At 45.4% G+C, this 19,250-nt stretch overlaps 1 protein-coding gene across 2 annotated transcripts in view; it reads right to left on the bottom strand.

Annotated features, from left to right (window-relative positions):
• Nucleotides 1-19,250, bottom strand: part of LOC119956312 (RNA binding protein fox-1 homolog 1-like) — a 229,362-nt gene that overhangs the window by 197,132 nt on the left and 12,980 nt on the right. For both annotated transcript variants that reach the window (XM_038783414.1, XM_038783412.1), the window contains exon 3: nucleotides 8,019-8,066. In XM_038783414.1, coding sequence (XP_038639342.1) covers nucleotides 8,019-8,021 — 3 coding nt within the window. In that variant the 5' untranslated portion in view covers nucleotides 8,022-8,066. The remainder of the gene's footprint in view (nucleotides 1-8,018; nucleotides 8,067-19,250) is intronic.

The raw sequence follows: 19,250 nt of genomic DNA, 5'->3' as shown, positions 1-19,250 counted from the left end.
GGGGTTGGATTATGAGGAGAGGTTGAGTAGACTGGGACTGTACTCGTTGGAATTTAGAAGGATGAGGGGGGATCTTATAGAAACATTTAAAATATGAAGGGAATAGATAGGATAGATGCGGGCAGGTTGTTTCCACTGGCGGGTGAAAGCAGAACTAGGGGCATAGCCTCAAAATAAGGGGAAGTAGATTTAGGACTGAGTTTAGGAGGAACGTCTTCACCCAAAGGGTTATGAATCTATGGAATTCCTTGCCCAGTGAAGCAGTTGAGGCTTAAATGTTTTTAAGGTAAAGATAGATAGTTTTTTGAAGAATAAAGGGATTAAGGGTTATGGTGTTCGGGCCGGAAAGTGGAGCTAAGTCCACAAAAGATCAGCCATGATCTAATTGAATGGCGGAGCAGGCTCGAGGGGCCAGATGGCCTACTCCTGCTCCTAGTTCTTATGTTCTTATGTAAATGAGTATTTTTAAAAAAAATTATTTTATAAATTTAGAGTACCCAATTCATTTTTTCCAATTAAGGGGCAATTTAGCGCGGCCAGTCCACCTACCCTGCACATCTTTTGGGTTGTGGGGGCGAAACCCACACAGACACGGGGAAAACCAAATGAGTATTTATAAACCTTTTAATGTCAAAGGAATCAAAGTCTGATCCTGCTGAAAGGGAGAAAGGTGAAACAACTAAAATTCTAGATTTAAGGAAGACTGACATCAGTGCGATAAACAGAAAGAGACTGTCCACTGTAAACTGAGAAATATCTGATCAGAAAAACAAAGGAAGATGAGAGGAAGGAGTTCAGAAAATAATTTGTGATACTACCCCTAAGCAGCAAGAGCTCTACTTACCAGGAAGAATAAGCAGCCATGGACAGAGAGAGAGTAAAATATAACATTAAACAAAAATCACACAAAATGCAAAAATAAAGCATAAATCCTTAGTGAGATGTAATGAACAACAGATAACAAAACAGACAGCAAGAGTTGGGAAAGGGCAATATGAAAAAGTTTGAAAGTAGTCTCAATTAAAAATCTTTTACACTTGGATTCAGAGAGAAAGGATGGTCAGGAGCAACACAGGGTCCTTGAAAACTCACAGCAGTGATTCTATAAATGACATGAGGAAATGGTTGACATGCTGAAAATCACTTTGCATCAGTACTTGCAGTAGAGGAAGGGGATAGTGATGTGGAGTAGGGATACAGACTTCCAAAACTAACTGAAGCAAAATACAGGCAAAATAACAACACCAAAGAGTGACAAATCCCCAGGAAGTTCGAACTAGAATTTGCCAAAGTTCTCTCCATTAAGGAATGGTTCCTTTAGAATGTAAAAATGTACATGTTGTGCCACTATTTAAGCCAGGAGAAGGAAATTAGGGGTTGGCCTAACATCTGTTGCTGAGAATTTGCTCGAGTCTATAATTAAGGAGAGTGTACCTTAGCCTTTTGAAAACTTTCAGCTAATCCTAGAGATCCAGAATGGATTTGTAAAGAGACGGCCATGTTTGAGGAATCTGACTGCATTTTTCTGAAGGGATGCCTGAAGTCATGGACAGCGTGGGTTTCGCCCCACAACCCAAAGATGTGCAGGGTAGGTGGGTTGGCCACGCTAAATTGCCCCTTAATTTTACAGTGCAGAAGGCCATTCGGCCCATCGAGTCTGCACCAGCCCTTACAAAAAGCACCCTACTGAAGCCCACAAATCTACCCTACCCTGTCCCCGTCACCCAGTAACCCCCACTTAACATTTTTTGGACACTAAGGGCAATTTAACACGTCCAATCCACCTAACCCACACATCTTTGGACTGTAGGAGGAAACCCACACACACACGGGGAGGACGTGCAGACTCCGCACAGACAGTGACCCAGCCGGGAATCAAACCTGGGACCCTGGAGCTGTGAAACAACTGTGCTAACCACTGTGCTACCATTTTTAAGAAAAAAAATACCAACTAGACAGGAGAGCAGTCCATCCCAATGCCATACAATGGGGATTATTCTAAACTACAAATTCAGCTTGTTGTACAATATTGTATAAAAATACATCGAATTTGCAGCACTGAAACAGGTGATTTAGATCAATTGGTCAATGTTCCACTGGAGCCTTCTCCCATCTTATTTCATCCAACCCTATCAGCACATCCTGTTATTCCATTCCCCCTCATGCACTTACTTAACTTCTCCTTAAACGCATCTATGCCATTCACTTTAACTACTCCATATGATACGTCCCACACTCTCTGGGTAAAGTAGTTTCTCCTGAATTCTTTGTAGGGTTTGCGACATTGAGATATGTACAGAACTGTAATGTCCGAATCAATCACTAGAGGGAGCTAGATGCAGAACTGTATAAAGCATCGATACTGAGCCCTCTGGGAGAGTGTTGAGGAGAAGGCGAGGAGAAAGACTGTAGGAAAGCTAGTGTGAGTGAGAGCAGGTCGTTGCTATTCTATTAGTGTGGAGATTAGTGGTAGATGAGTGTAGATTGCATATTTATTGTCAATTGTTTTTTTATATTGAAATAAGAGGTCGAATTCAATAAAGTAGTGTAAATACATCTTTAGCTTTGTTTAATACAAAAGCTAGTTGTGGACTTGGTGAACACTACCCCAACCATCCTAGCATCCTTGTGATCATATTTATGACTTGGTTTTGGACTCCTACAGGAAGGGAAGCATCTTTCCTATGTTACACTACCAAACGACTTCATAATTTGAAAGAGTTCCATTATGTCCCCTCTCAATCTTCTCTTTCCGAGATAAAATCATCCAATGCCAGACGGACAATATTATAACCATTCCAATCAGGTGAAGAGCTACTTGATACTTCAAGACTGCCAGAGAATGCAAACTGCAAGGTAAGCATAGAGAAGTGGGAATCGGATGCAAAGGATTGTAAACCTTAACATGAGCTTGACAGGATACGAAGGACTGGATCCAGTAATGTCGATTATTCACTTCCAGGATTGAATCTATTCAGTCTGCACAATTGTGAACAAAGGCTACATTCTAGCTGCCCTGTAACAATGTCAGTCAGGGTACGATGGGCTAAGAGGTGAGGTGCTACAGCCTAACCTGTTGGTGCAATGACTCTAATGCTATCAGACATATTAACTAATCCAACATGCTTGCATGCAATTATTCAAATTAGGTTTGGGACTGCGAGACTCAAGGTTTATCACGACCTTGGAACATCACAATTTTATCTGTCAGTGTCAACACGTGTTAGGCAGCCTGCACGTTTGTCAACATGGTGCAGATGCTTAATCCATCAAACCTCTGAAGGTTTGATCTGGGAGCTATTGGATGTTAGAAAAAAGCAAGGTTGAGTAATGTCTCATTTCCACCAACACTTTTTCTACTGCTTATAGGGTAAGGATCCCTTCACCTCCCTCTCCTCCACACAGCAACAGTACTGCAGAACATTCAATAATAATCTTTATTGTCACAAGTAGGTTTACATTAACACTGCAATGAAGTTACTGTGAAAAGCCCCTAGTCGCCACATTCCGGCGCCTGTTCAGGTTCACAGAGGGAGAATTCAGAATGTCCAATTCATCTAACAGCACCCAGAGGAATCTCGCGCAGACACAGGGAGAACATGCAGACTCCACACAGACAGTGACCCAAGCTGGGAATCAAACCCAGGTCCCTGGTGCTGTAAAGCAACAGTGCTTTTTAAAATAAATAAATTTAGAGTTCCTAATTAATTTTTTCCAATTAAGGGACAATTTAGCGTGGCCAATCCGCCCACCCTGCACATCTTTGGGTTGTGGGGGTGAAACCCATACAGACACGGGGAGAACGTGCAAACTCCACACAGACAGTGACCCGGGTCCGGGATCGAACCCGGGTCCTCAGCAATGTAGGCTGCGGTGCTAACCACTACGCCATGGTGCCGCCTGTAAAGCAACAGTGCTAACCCACTCTGCTACCGTGCCATCATTTGTGGGAGATAACCATTATTCACAAAAAAAACAATTCCTGATTATAGATCCCGATTCTACTTGGCAAACCTGCACAATGAAGCAATTTCCGTTTATTTCATCCCTGATGGTTCATTTGTCCATCTGCAGCCTGTGAAACCAATTATCTGCAAAGCTATAGTTAACAGATAGCATTCCCCACTCCCCAGGTACAATTTCAAGTGCAAATCAAGCTGGCTTTCCCAAACCGCACGGCCAAATGGACCCAATTACCAGATGGCGGAACATAATTGATGAGGGCTGTATTTAAGGTCACATTTTTTCTAAAACTTCAAAGTCACCCCTTCATCACCACACTATATAAAACTACTACTTGGTAATAAACGACCACAGCCAAGAAGCTCTTGATTCAAGCGCTCAAAAGGCTGGAAAAAAAGCAGAGTGTCAATATCAGACAGAGATGGCACACATCATTGCAGCCAGAGAGCAGCACCACTGGGAAGAAGGCAGCCTCATGCCGGATAGGGCGGGGGGTGGGAGGGGGTGGGGGTGGGGGGGGGGGGGGGGGGAGGGACACAACAGGGGGGGAGGGGCAGCTTCACAGGGAGGGGGAGGATGGCCCGAGTTGGGGGAGAGAAGGCAGCCTCAGAGAGAAGGTGGGGGGGGCGGCAGTATCAGTGTCGGGGGAAGGGTTATGTGACGCCCACGTCAGGAGGGCTATGTAGACGCAGAGAACAGGAGTTCACAATGTATTTGAGTTATCTGCAGCCTGAAGCTCTCCAAACACAACATGATTACTGTGGTGTTAGCTCATTACTCTAACTCTCAGTCACACATTAAAGAATTGAATTATCCATCCTGGGACCATCAGATCTGATGGGATATTTAACAAAAATTACTAATTACGCAAGTGTAAAATCCCCCTAAATTAGAGGACTACTCCAAATATGCTCATACAACCATTACAAAAGTATGAAAAATATTTAGTTTTTAAAATTACTGCCACCTTATACCGGAAGGAGGAACGAAGTGCTGCCTTTGTCTTCTAAACCTTTCTTTAGTAATGCTGAAACGTACATACTGTACATGAGAACTTCCTCGTTGTGCTCGGACTTAAACCGAAAGCCAATTTAAGATCAGCAGGGCTCGCTTGTGGCTCACTTATGTGTGCTAGAAGCTACAGATATTCGCACACAGGGCCCTGTCCTTTGCAGACAGAAGGAGCATGTCTGGAGGAGTTGGTGGTGCTGTCACACACTTCCCATGGCAATGCCTTGACCAGAGGCGACTTGCATGGCTTGAATTTAAACAAATGCTTGGCAGTTAACTGTTCCCTGGTGCATTCTCCATGGCAACACCTCCAGCAATCAGAGTCTATTTGCCAACCTATCAGCACTCTCTTCTCGTGCAATATAAATTGTGTCCTTCACCATGCGCATTCTTGCCATCTGCAAGACGAAAAACTTCGACAGTCTGTCTCCTTTTTCCAGCAATACTCAAGTTCCGTACTACCAAAATACCTTTTCTTACCATTCATGATCAGGGAGATGGAATGGTGAACCCCATTACCTGGTGGGAGGGGTGGTGGAAAGGCAGAAGGTGGTGGCAGGAGGAGGTGTGGGTGTGGAGAATGAGAAAGAGAGGATAGAACACAGAGCTAAAGACAGATCGCAACCTCTCGATATCCCTGACCGGGAATGACTAAGAAAAGCCTAGAAGACTGGAGCAGAACTGGTCAACAGTTTTCAGAATGTACAACTGCCAGTGCTCATTGCTTAGCCATCTAGTATACTACTGCAGAGGTTCTCTGCTTTCCTTGAAGGGTGAAGGATCCCTTTACAAATGGATTAGTCATGTTGGTTTAACTGGGTCGCTCTCGCAGAGAACTGACACAGAGAAGATGGGGTGATTTTCTGAGCTGTAACCATTCTATGATTCCATAATCTGTTACTATCACTGTTGTTGGTCAATCTCGTGGAACTCCTAATAGGTGCATTGGCCATGCTAAATTGCCCGTAGTGTCCTAAAAAGTAAGGTTGTGTGTGTGTGGGGGTGGGGGGGGGGGGGGGGGGGGGGGTTGTTGGGTTACGGGTATAGGGTGGATACGTGGGTTTGAGTAGGGTGATCATTGCTCGGCACAAATCAAGGGCCGAAGGGTCTGTTCTGTGCTGCTCTATGTTCTATCACTGCGGGTGTACCTACACTACATGGACTGCAGTAGTTCAAGGACACTCACCACCACCATTTCTGAAGAGCAATTGGGGATGGACAACAAATCATTACCAGCAACACCCACATCCCATGAAACAATGTAAAAATTCATCAATCCCAACCTTTAAATGATGAGACAGAATTCTGATCTTTAATTGATCCAGAATATCAAACTGAGCAGGAATCTACAGGAATCCAGCAGCTCACACGGCTATCACAAATCCAAATATTTCCAACGGTAATAAACAGGTACGTTCCCACTTTCCTTCACAACCAGAGAATGTGGCTTTGAATTTCTGCTCTACAACCTGCTCCCCATTGTGCTCCATTCCCCAGTGCCAGATAGTCTGTCGGCAATGTCATTATGATCAGCTAATATGTAACAGTATTGTTTTATTTTATGCTGAACGATATATTCCCAGATTTTGATTCACTGTTTTGCAGCTTCATTTCACTGCTAATGATCTGGTTCCGAATGCGATATTTCTACATCTGAATTGATAAAGAGATCCACATGCTGTTGAAAAATAGGACAGTCATTAACGCTGGACTGAGCATCAAAGACCATGTGGACTGCAACTCAATTATGGAGAGAATTTACTCGTAGTGCATTTCTCGAGCTCAGGTCACCCCAAAATGCTCCCAAGTCAATCAGTATTTTGAAATGTAATCACCATCATAACATGGCCATAAACCTGCCGATAGCAAGGCCCAACAAACAGCAATGAGGTCGCTGACCACAATCTATTTCAGTGATGTTGGTTGAAAGATCAATGTTGGACATCAATTAAACCTGATCATGTCCTTAGCCAATGTTTACACTTGCTCTTCCAGCAGAGGTTAATGGATTGTACTGGCAAACAAGAACCCGAATGACTTTCCCCACCCTGATGAGTGAGGGCACTTGCAGTGCTGCATATTACAATGCTGGCTGAGAATACAGTAGTTCTGTTTTATTCATTTACAGGATGTGGGCATTGCTGGCCAGGTCAGCATTTATTGCCCATCCCTAGTTGCCCTTCAGAAGGTGGTGGTGAGCTGCCTTCTTGAACCGCTGCAGCCCTTGAGGTGTAGGAACACCACTGTGCTGTTAGGGAGGCAGTTCCAGGATGTTGCCCCCAGTGAAGGAACGGCCGATATATTTCCCAGTCAGGATGGTGAGTGACTTGGAGGGGAACCTCCAGGTGGTGGGGTTCCCAGGTATCTGCTGCTCTTGTCCTTCTAGACACCGCACAAAGCCTGGGGTCTTCCTGATCTATTCACTGGATAAAATTTTCTCACCCATTGCCCAATTCAAGGCTTCACTTTTACATGAATACACCACAATGTGAGTACTGATCCCAGAAATGCTTGAAAAATCAGAGCTATCTACAGTGAGACAGAGGAGATTAAGCAGGCGTCATAAAAGGTTTTCAATATTCTAAAATATTTTGAAGGGGTAAATAGTGAATTGTTTCCATTGTTTAATGGATCAGTAGCAAAGATGATTAGAGGAATGAAGACAGATATTGCAATATAATTTTTTTAACTACAAGTGACTATTGAGGCAGCAATTCTAACATAAGAGAATTGAGTGAAGATTCGAAAGGGATATTAAAGGATACAAGACAGCTAACACAAACACAGGTACGATTGTGATAATCTCCAACATTCTACTGCGGGCTTATCCAACGTTGCTTTCAATGTTGTCTGTAGCTTGAAAAGCCCCATTTACACAGAGTTGCTCAGAATAAAAATCAGGAAATTTGTAAGCGATTTTGGCAAGCACGTTTCTAAAAATGCATTTCATTGCAAATGTCTGTGATTGAGAACTGCTAGGCATTAGAAGCTGACTATTTATATATAAATTTAGATTGCCAAGCAAAAACAGCAAACTTGCTTACCATGAGGTCAGTCCGCTCTGCACAATCTTTGAACTCCAATGCTGAATCCTAAGGAAAAGAGAACAACAGCTTCCATAAGACGATTCACCAACCAACATTTCATACATCACTTTGTGCCAATTTAAAAAAAAAAGAATTCTTGGCTGATTTTCTCTCTGCCTTCCTGGAGACGCCGATACATTGTGTTCCAAAGGCTCCCTCTAGATCCTTGCTTAAGTGGCAACGATACCGGTTAAACCTAGACATTCAGAGCTAGCATGCACAAAAATATTTAACAGCTGAGGAATATACCTTAAAAAAATATATAGCCTGAATATTCAGCAAAGTAGGCACTTTGAAACAAATTCATTGTGAATTATTAATGGGCTAGAATGCGGTACAATTTTTTAAAATCACGATTAACGAGCAATGATTGAGGAAAATAAAGCAGCTTACATCTCAGTTCAAATTTTGAACATTTAAGTATACCTTTCCAGAGGGACCTAATTTGGGCAAACTGGTTAAGATTTTCTTGAATTCCAATATCTAAAGCCTTCTACACCAGTTAAAATCAGCTGCTTCCACCAGCATCAAAATGCAATCCAGTTACTGTCTGAAAACCCCAGGATTTTCAAAGATGCAGTTGCCAGAAATGCGAAACATGATATGCTATTTTAATTCAGCTTGCATAACCAGAGTAAAATTTACAACCCCAACATTCATGCTGATTGCCAGTGTCGAAGTATAACACAGCCTTAAACCTTCTCATCACCGGTGCCATAAATTGAAAAGAAATTTGCCACCTTTTGTGTCTGCAGTTCTCAAATGTTTATCGCGCCTCCATTTTAGCAACTCTAATGCTGCGTCTAGAAAAGGCTTTTTTCTTCCCTCAGGACATGTTCTCATTACAAACTGCAGCATCTAGTGGTGTAAACTAGAACTACATTCCAGACAATCCCAGTAATGAGGCAGCTAAGGCCCGTACCGGGAAAGACTTCCCTTATCTGCAATCTCACAAAAATTAATTTCATTTAATTGCAGTCGTCTGTTAGACCATAAGACATAGGAGCAGAATTAGGCCACTCAGCCCATCGAGTCTGCTCCGCCATTCAATCATGGCTGATATTTTCCTCAACCAAAATGGCACCAAACCAAATAGGCAACTTAACGGTAGAAAAATAGGAGGGGATACAAATGGGGAGGAAAAAGCAAAGGAAACATACATTAAACAATAACTTTTTAATGGAGTGGGAAAGAGGGGGGGAAATGGATGAAAGGTTTGTGTATCGGAAATAAAACTGGTAAAAGAGCACAAGTTGATAAAGCTGTTTTTTAACAAGTTTGAAAAAGAAAAACATATATAGATCTGTAAAGATCACGGAAACAAGGCGGGTAGTTGGGTCTTTCAGAGGGCTTGCAGGTTATAATAATAATCTTTTGGGCAGCAGGGTGGCACAGTGGGTTAGCCCTGCAGCCTCACGGCGCCGAGGTCCCAGGTTCGATCCCGGCTCTGGGTCACTGTCCGTGTGGAGTTTGCACATTCTCCCCGTGTCTGCGTGGGTTTTCGCCCCCACAACCCAAAGATGTGCGGGGTAGGTGGATTGGCCACGCTAAATTGCCCCTTAATTGTAAAAAATGAATTGGGTACTCTAAATTTAAGAAAAAAAAATAATAATCTTTATTCGTGTGACAAGTAGGCTTACAATGAAGTTACTGTGACAATCTACAATCGGAGTTTATTTTCTTGCGCTCTGTAAGATTGTATATCTAGCATCCATTTAGTTTTCCTCATTCTTACTTCCTCTGTACAACTACTACGACTATAAATTCATTTAATCTCTCACTCATTTCCCCAACTGCTCCTCGGTGAAACTCCAGGACATTTTGTGAATGCTGCTTGTTCTAACCATGTGACTATTCAGACACCAATCCCCAGTCTGAAGGCTAGTTTCTCCACTGCACCCAACATTCTGTCCCAGCCTCTTGCCACTCCCTCTCTCCCTCGCTCCCTCCCAGCCTCTTGCCACTCCCTCCTTCCCTCTCTCGCGCCCTCCCAGCCTCTTGCCACTCCCTCCTTCCCTCTCTCTCTCCCTCGCTCCCTCCCAGCCTCTTGCCACTCCCTCCTTCCCTCTCTCTCTCCCTCGCTCCCTCCCAGCCTCTTGCCACTCCCAACCCTCCCTGCCCCACCTCCCACAGAGGTACAAGAACGGGAGCAGTCAGTTAAAGAGAAGAGATTTTTTTAGCGTGTGATTAATACCACACGGGATCAGCTGCTTAGTAAAAGATCTAAAGATTAAGCATTTATCTGAGGCTCTTGATCGGATTATTCTTGGGTATCAGGTTTGGTTATGATCCTCTATATTATAAATACTAATAATCTTTATTATTGTCACAAGTAGGCTTACATTAACACTGCAATGAAGTTACTGTGAAAAGCCCCTAGTCGCCACATTCCGCCGCCTGTTCGGGTACACAGAGGGAGAATTCAGAATGTCCAAGCCACCGAACAAGCACGTCTTTCGGGACTTGTGGGAGGAAACCAGAGCACCCGGAGGAAAGCCACGCAGACACAGGGAGAACGTGCAGACTCCGCACAGACAGTGACCCAATGGGGAATCGAACCTGGGACCCTGGCGCTGGGAAGCAACAGTGCTAACCACTGTGCTACCGGATAGTGTTTCTTAAAATAAAATAGCAAATAGATCAAGCTACGCAACCTAATAGATTTACATATTTCTTCTTTTAAAGATCAGTTGTACTATTTTCCCATCCCACTAATATTCCCTGTCTTTTCCCGTTTCCTTCACCTGCCTTCCCAAAGATAACCCAGGTTGCTTCATGCCTTTACCCAGTTTTCACATTACTGGGTAAGTGCTCACTCCTCCTGAGGAGGGCTTACTCAGCAGGCTAGCTGTTGCCACGGGGATCTTCTTGAACCGAATGGTTTTAGACTATATCAGGCAATGCTGTCACTAAGCCAAACAAAGCACTAAAGAAACTATTAAACATTCATATTCATACACATGAATCACCAGCTATCTAATTTGCTTAACTGGAATTTTCCCACTGTCCTCATTCATCTCTGTGCCTCTTCACGCACGAGCATGCGCCAAGTTTGAAAATAACGGCATTGCTATAATTCAATGCAGCTTCCAAAGTCCCAACTATCCTTCTTTCTCCAACATCAACCCTTTCCCTCCTTAAAAAGCTGATAGCCAGCCCTCAAACATTAAAACAAACCATTTCTTAGCTGTAGCCCAGCTGTCCTGATATTCCAATTAGATGCAGTTCCAATCAGCACCCTGTTCTGTGCCGCTACAACAGTCTTTCAATTCTGCTCATTTCCACTGTCACATTCCAAAGTCCCCACTCAACTAATTTCCTTCACCGCCGAGACACGTGTCTAAATCTTCATCATCTCAAGAACCATTTTTTCTAATGGTCTTTGTGGGCCTCCTTGCTAAAAGATCAGCTCCGCACCCCCAATTTCTCTTCCAAAAAGGTCACACCAACGTCGAATTCAACTGGCACCCTGACCGGCAAATCAAACTCTCTAGTCTTCATAGGGAAACTTCTCCAAGATCCTGTCCAACCCTCATGTAAAAATATCTCCAACCATACCTCCCAGGCCGCAGCCTTTACCCTCTGATTCTGGATCAGTGCTTCTTCACTCTGCTCCTCTTGCCTGGAGTGCACTTTCCAAAGCTGCTTTGCTTTTCTTCTTCCAGTTCTGGATCATTTACTTTCATCTCTTCCCCTTGCCCCAGCCCCTCCAAATTCTTTCACTTCCCGTTTGATGTTGACCTCGGCCTCCTGTAAACTGAGATGTTTTATCAAGGGATGCTATACAATTAAGTAATTGCAGTAAAAGTGCAGAGAAGCAATCTCCCAAGGTGCCACTCACTCTGCAAGCTTCTTCGGGCAGAACAATGCTACGACGTAGCTACGACCAAGAGAGGCAGAAAGTGAAAGTATATCCGCTATGCCAGTGTATTTGTTTGTTATGGAGCAGGTTCAAGGTTCATCTCTCACACAAACCTGATTGACCCGAGCTTAGTTATGGTGTTTTCTGACAAAAGCCAGGAAAAGTAGCGTGTGTGCACTTAAGGGTGCAATTACAGATACCACTTACACCTTCCCAGCCACAGTGAAGTAAACACGTAGCTGCCAGACAGGAAACAAGATGAATGAGATATCCCAGGAACACATTTCATTTTCAATACTCCCTAAAAATAGCTCATCTTTGGAGCTTTACCATACAAATTAGAACTCAAACCAAGTACTCTGCCTCATTTGTTTTAAAATGGCAAAGATGATGAGAGTGAAATAAACTTGACCCTATACTTCTCTCACACTCCCAAATCTGTAGTCAACTGAAAAGCAGCATCAAAGGGAAGTTGGCAGCAGACGTTCAGCCAGCGAATGTCACTCTGCAGAGCAGGAGTGGATTCTAATGATCGGTAAAGACTAATGTTGTGTTTGTACCACAGAACGTCTACTATGTACGTACTGTGTACGTTCCCTTGGCTGCAGAAAAATACTTTTCACTGTACTTCGGTACATGTGACAATAAATATCAATCAATCGAACTACTTCTTGAATCTTCACATATTTCAGTTTGACAATTACTGACCTGCCCTTGAGGTTAATTTTTTTAACAGCTCAGGTAAGTTTAAGCTGTATGTTGATTATTTACTACATTTGATTTGATTTATTGTCACATATTCCTATCTGTAATAGTTGTTTATGCAAATCATCTTTCAATCAGATAGTTTCTCTGCATCAAATACCCTTTGGTATTGTTTAAGCATTAGGACCTGTGTTTAAACCCGAAAGACTGCATGCAGATTGCTGAAACAAGGATTTGTACCAAAAGTCCAGCCAATGTTTTCATTGTAAAAGGTTATACTGCCGTTACAGTAAGACAACACCAGAGGGCAGCAAGGCAGAACCTACAGCATCATCTACAACAAATTGTTCACAGTGTCGTACAAATAGAACATTGAATAAACTCAGCTATTTTGTGCAAGACAACATCAATCCGGAATTCAAGTTACACTCCACAACAGAAACTAACTCCGTCCAAGACAGAAAAGAAAAGTACAGCAGATGTTGGAAATCTGAAACAAAGAGAAAATGCTGGACCGACGCAGCAGGGTTGTTGTTAGTATCAGCGGAGAGAGAAACAGAGTTAATGCCTTGAGGTCTGTTTTTTGAGCTTTGAAGAGTCATTGGACTGGAAATGCGAATGCTCCTCTCTCCACAGATGCTGGCAGCACTGCTGAGCTTATCCAGCATTTTCTGCTATTATTTCAGTCTAAAACACACGCTTGTTCTCTGCTCTCTCAGTGGGATAGTTCGCAACGGATGATTGATGTTGTCTCATTTGTGGGTATACCCCATTCAGCATTTTTACTCTGCGTGTTTAGGTCAGAAGTGTTTGAATTTTGTTTTTCTTTTGCAGGCTACATATTACAAACTACAATACAAAACATAAATTTCAAAGAACACATGTAAAAGCATTCCTCCCCTCAACCACACACAATCCCTGTAGTCGATTTAAAACAGCTCAATTTAAAACAGTTAAAATGCTTCTCATAAGTCTGGGGTTAAAAGAAAGAAAATTGCACACGAGACGTTCCTTCCCTCATCTGCTCCCCCACATAAACTTGTATAATAGCTCTTACTGCAACTGTTACTGGGCTTCAAAGTCATTTGAAGTTGTAACTATTCACTTCCGAATGTTCTCAAGTCCCTTCTTTTAAACACGGTTACAAACTAACTGAGTTTGGCACTATTATTTGAGTTTGCTATACTGTTTCAGTGGCAGACTGCAAGACTGCATCCATTTATTTTGCACATGGCCTCCGATCTGCAATGTGAGCATTAATATTTCAGTCTTCCTTTCGCTTCATGTTCAGCGCAAATTACAACTATTGCAGCTTGATGCAGAGCAATGAGCAACACAGAGCTAGGGGTTTTACAATTATAAAACAACAACCACTTTCAATCACAAGTCATGCCTGGCTATGATAGGACCTGTACAGCATCAACGTTTGCACTAACCAGTTGCTGACATTAGTGCCAGATAGATAATGGTCATTTCCTAACAAGGAAACGGCAAACATTCCCTCTGACCACTGCTGAACGATCCATCAACACCACGCAGTCACCAATGACAAAGGCAGGACAGTCTGCAACAAGTCTGCTCGCCTCTTGCTTCCTCCAGCATGTGCAAGGCTCAAGTTAAGAGATTGATGGAATATTTGGTTAGGTGGATGAAGACACCACAAGACTCACCGTGCAGAGTCCAACAGAAGTCTGTCATGATATGCAAACATGCAACAAATGAACATTCAGAATAGGACACAACCAATAGGCAGTCAGGACACTCAGAGGTGGCATCACCACAAGGGGGCATAACATAAACACTATAAAAGGATGAGGCACTCACACCCGGCCTCTTTCCAGACAGACATCTAGAGAGTTAGACAGGGTTGATCAGCAGCATCACACCCCAGCACGTGGCTTAGAGCAAGCTGCTACAGTTGGACTGAGTTACTACAGTTAGATTAGCAGAGAGTAGAACTAATTTGAGAACTAGTGTTAATAGTTCAATAAACACGTTGAACTCATTTCAGAGACTGGAGCATCCTTTAGTTAATACTGCATCAAGTAGCAGCCAGTGTTACCCGAAGCAGCAGAACACAACAAAGTCCTTAAAATTGGAACTAAACTCTTCTTGGGAGATTTCAGGGAACATGTCTTGGCAGAATGGGTAATGGGAACCTTTCATATGTTTTGTTTTCCCTGGGGACTGCCATTAGCACTCTTTCCCCGTTTTTTTTGTGCCTATTAGCACCCCGTTTCCCTGGGTTTCTGTGGCCATTAGCACCCGGTTTCCCTGGGTTTCTGTGGCCATTAGCACCCGGTTTCCCTGGGTTTCTGTGGCCATTAGCACCCGGTTTCCCTGGGTTTCTGTGGCCATTAGCACCCGGTTTTCCTGGGTTTCTGTGGCTATGACTCATCTTTCATTCTCACTCCACAGTATAAATATTTCCCACTTTCTGTATCTTATAGCTTTGACAAAGGGTCATTGGGACTCAAAACGTGAGCTCTTTTCTCTCCCTACAGATGCTGCCAGACTTGCTGAGATTTTCCAACATTTTCTCTTTGGGTTCAGATTCCAGCCTCCGCAGTAATTTGCTTCTATTTTAATGTAAACCTGCAGAAAGTGGCTGAGGGTGGGGGTCAGAGGAATCAGGGGGACAGTTGCAAATTTCATAACTGGGTGATAAATTGTCGGGTAAGGATTTTTAGGGATATGGTGGGTGAAACGGGTTTGACACACAGATCAGCCACAGCTTAGCGGAATGGCAGGAAAGGTGCGAGGAGCAGAATGGTCCAGTCCTGTTTCCATGTTCCAGTTTGTCAATCCTTTATAACATGCTTGCATAATGTTAGAATGAATGGGGTAGGAAATTAGTGCCATTTATACTGCAATAACCTGCTCACTGGCACTCAGTTTGATCTCAGCCAAGGTCACTCAGTTGCTGACCTTGCTCCAAATATGGAGAAAAGAATGGAACCGGACTGGGTGAGGCAAGAGTGACTGCCCTTCATAGTATTTGACCAACAGGCATCCAAGTGTCCTGGAAAAACTACAATCAATAGGAGTCAGAAGGAAAACCTCCAGTTTGGAGTCAAACCTGGCACAAAGGGAAAGGGGGTGTTGGAAGTCAATCAGTTCAGTTCCAGGACATCACTGCAGGAGTTCCTCAGGGTCGTGTCCGAGGCCCAACCACCTTCAGCTGTTTCAATGATCTTCCCTCCATTATAAGGTTAGAAGTGGCAATGTTCACAATGTTCACAGATCACGGCAGCATGGTAGCATGGTGGTTAGCATCAATGCTTCACAGCTCCAGGGTCCCAGGTTCGATTCCCGGCTGGGTCAGTGTCTGTGTGGAGTCTGCACGTCCTCCCCGTGTGTGCGTGGGTTTCCTCCGGGTGCTCCGGTTTCCTCCCACAGTCCAAAGATGTGCGGGTTAGGTGGATTGGCCATGCTAAATTGCCCGTAGTGTCCTAATAGTAAGGTTGGGGGGGGGGGGGGAAGTTGTTGGGTTACGGGTATAGGGTGGATATGTGGATTTGAGTAGGGTGATCATTGCTCGGCACAACATCGAGGGCCGAAGGGCCTGTTCTGTGCTGTTCTATAATTTCACAATGATCAGTTTCAGTCATAACTCCTCAGGGACTGAAGCAGTCCATGTCTATATGCAATATGACCTGGACGAGATTCAGGCTTGGCTTAAAAATGGAACTGACCTTTGTGCCACACAAGTGCCAGGCAGTGACGTGCCAAACTCCTACAAGACAGGATCGAACCATCTCCCCATGATATTCAATGGCGTTACAATCGCTGAATCCCCCATTATGAACAACCTGGGAGTGACCATCAACTAGAAACTGAGCCATATAAATACTGCAGCTACAAGAACAAGTCAGAGACAGGGAATTCTGTGACAATTAACTCACCTCCCATCTCCCCAAAACCCTGTCGACCACCTACAAGGCACAAGTTAGAGTGTAATGGAATACTCCCCACTTGCCTGGATGAGTGCAGCTCCAACAACACTCAGAGGCTGGCACCATCCAGGACAAAGCAGCCCGTTTGATTGGCACCCTATCTACAAACATTCACTCAGTGACGCAGAGTGGCAGCCGTGCGTACCATCTACAAAATACACTGCAGCAGCTCACCAAGGCTCCTTCGATAACATCTTCCAAATCTGCAACCTCTACCAACTAGAAGGACAAGAGCAGTGGATGCACAGAACATCACCGCCTGCAAGTTCTCCTCCAAGCCATACACCATCCTTCCTTGGAACCGTATCGCCTTTCCTTCACTGTTGCTGGGTCAAAATCTGGAACTCTCGTCCTAACAGCACTGAGGGTGTACCTACATCAGATGGTTCAAGAGGGAAGCTGAGCATCTTCAAGGGAAATTAGGGGTGGGCAATAAATTCTCACATCACGAAGACATCCGCATCACGTGAAAGATTTTTTTTGAAATCAATGCTCATCTAATCAATAGCAGAACATTCTGGCTGAATGTTAGTTGCAGAGGCTACGAACATAAACTTACCCATTCCAGCAGGTACAGATTGTCATTCAGCTTGCCTACACTGCACAGAACACACAAATAACTAAAAATGCAGTTATGGCTCAGAGGGCAATGCTAACACTATATGTCTCTCATTCACATAAATGGGCAAAGCAGCGCTGAACTACAACATGTTGATAGAAAGCTACTTTAATTCGGAGCAGATCTTGACCCAACATTTGGTGACAAGTTGGATCTAAATTAAAACCTGCCGGCGCTTTCATGCCTAGGGTACAAACTCGCATAACTGCAATGCAGAAAAATAGCTGTTCCACTGCTGTGAAACAATGGCTGGTACTGGTACCGAGTGGCAAGAGGTTGGGTAGCACTAATGAGATGCAGAACTGAACAAGTGAGTCTGCACTGCGACATGCATTAATTCAGAATCGCGTGACAAGAATAAAACTGGAGAGTTTCAAGTATGAAATTGCATTGTTTGAATTTTTATTAATACCCAATTTGACTCATCCAGTTTTTAAAATCAACATCCTAATTACTGAGATTCCAGCAGAACACCCATAGGTACCTGCCCACAAAAGATAATATTTTATATTTTGCTATTGTTCAAGTAGAGTCTTGGGTCTTCAAATTTTATCCCAAACGCTGAACTCCCCAAACCCCCCACTCCCCAAACCCCGGCACTCCCCAAACCCCCCACTCCCCAAACCCCGGCACTCCCCAAACCCCCCACTCCCCAAACCCCGGCACTCCCCAAACCCCCCACTCCCCAAACCCCGGCACTCCCCAAACCCCCCACTACCCAAACCCCCCACTCCCCAAACCCCGGCACTCCCCAAACCCCCCACTCCCCAAACCCCGGCACTCCCCAAACTCCCCACTCCCCAAACCCCGGCACTCCCCAAACCCCGGCACTCCCCAAACCCCGGCACTCCCCAAACCCCCCACTACCCAAACCCCCCACTCCCCAAACCCCGGCACTCCCCAAACCCCGGCACTCCCCAAACCCCGGCACCCCCCAAACCCCGGCACCCCCCAAACCCCGGCACCCCCCAAACCCCGGCACTCCCCAAACCCCGGCACTCCCCAAACCCCGGCACTCCCCAAACCCCGGCACTCCCCAAACCCCGGCACTCCCCAAACCCCGGCACTCCCCAAACCCCGGCACTCCCCAAACCCCGGCACTCCCCAAACCCCGGCACTCCCCAAACCCCCCCACTCCCCAAACCCCGGCACTCCCCAAACCCCGGCACTCCCCAAACCCCCCACTCCCCAAACCCCCCACTCCTCAAACCCCGGCACTCCCCAAACCCCGGCACTCCCCAAACCCCCCACTCCCCAAACCCCGGCACTCCCCAAACCCCTCACGGTAGCATGGTGGTTAGCATCAATGCTTCACAGCTCCAGGGTCCCAGGTTCGATTCCCGGCTGGGTCACTGTCTGTGTGGAGTCTGCACGTCCTCCCCGTGTGTGCGTGGGTTTCCTCCGGATGCTCCGGTTTCCTCCCACAGTCCAAAGATGTGCGGGTTAGGTGGATTGGCCATGCTAAATTGCCCATAGTGTAAGGTTAATGGGGGGATTGTTGGGTTACGGGTATACGGGTTACGTGGGTTTAAGTAGGGTGATCATTGCTCGGCACAACATCGAGGGCCGAAGGGCCTGTTCTGTGCTGTACTGTTCTATGTTCTATGTTCCCCAAACCCCGGCACTCCCCAAACCCCGGCACTCCCCAAACCCCGGCACCCCCCACTCCCCAAACCCCCCACTCCCCAAACCCCGGCACTCCCCAAACCCCGGCACTCCCCAAACCCCCCACACCCCCCCCCGTCCTCTCTCTCTCTTCCCCCCCCCCCCCCCGTCCTCTCTCTCTCTCTTCCCCCCCCGACCTCTCTCTCCCCCCTCCGTCCTCTCTCTCCCCCTCCCTCCCGTCCTCTCCACCCCTCCGTCCTACCCCCCCCCCCCCCGTCCTCCCTCTTCTTCCCCCCCGTCCTCTCTCTCTCTTCCCCCCATCCTTTCTCTCCCCCCCCGTCCTCTCTCTCTCCCCCCCGTCCTCTCTCACCCCGCCCCCGTCCTCTCTCTTCCCCCCCGTCCTCTTCCCCTCCCGTCCTCTCTCTCTCTCTCCCCCCCCCGTC

This window comes from Scyliorhinus canicula, chromosome 23, assembly GCF_902713615.1.
Source record: "Scyliorhinus canicula chromosome 23, sScyCan1.1, whole genome shotgun sequence".
Taxonomy (NCBI): domain Eukaryota; kingdom Metazoa; phylum Chordata; class Chondrichthyes; order Carcharhiniformes; family Scyliorhinidae; genus Scyliorhinus; species Scyliorhinus canicula.
Note: the sequence above shows the minus strand (reverse complement) of the source record. Positions and strands in the feature narration are given on the sequence as shown.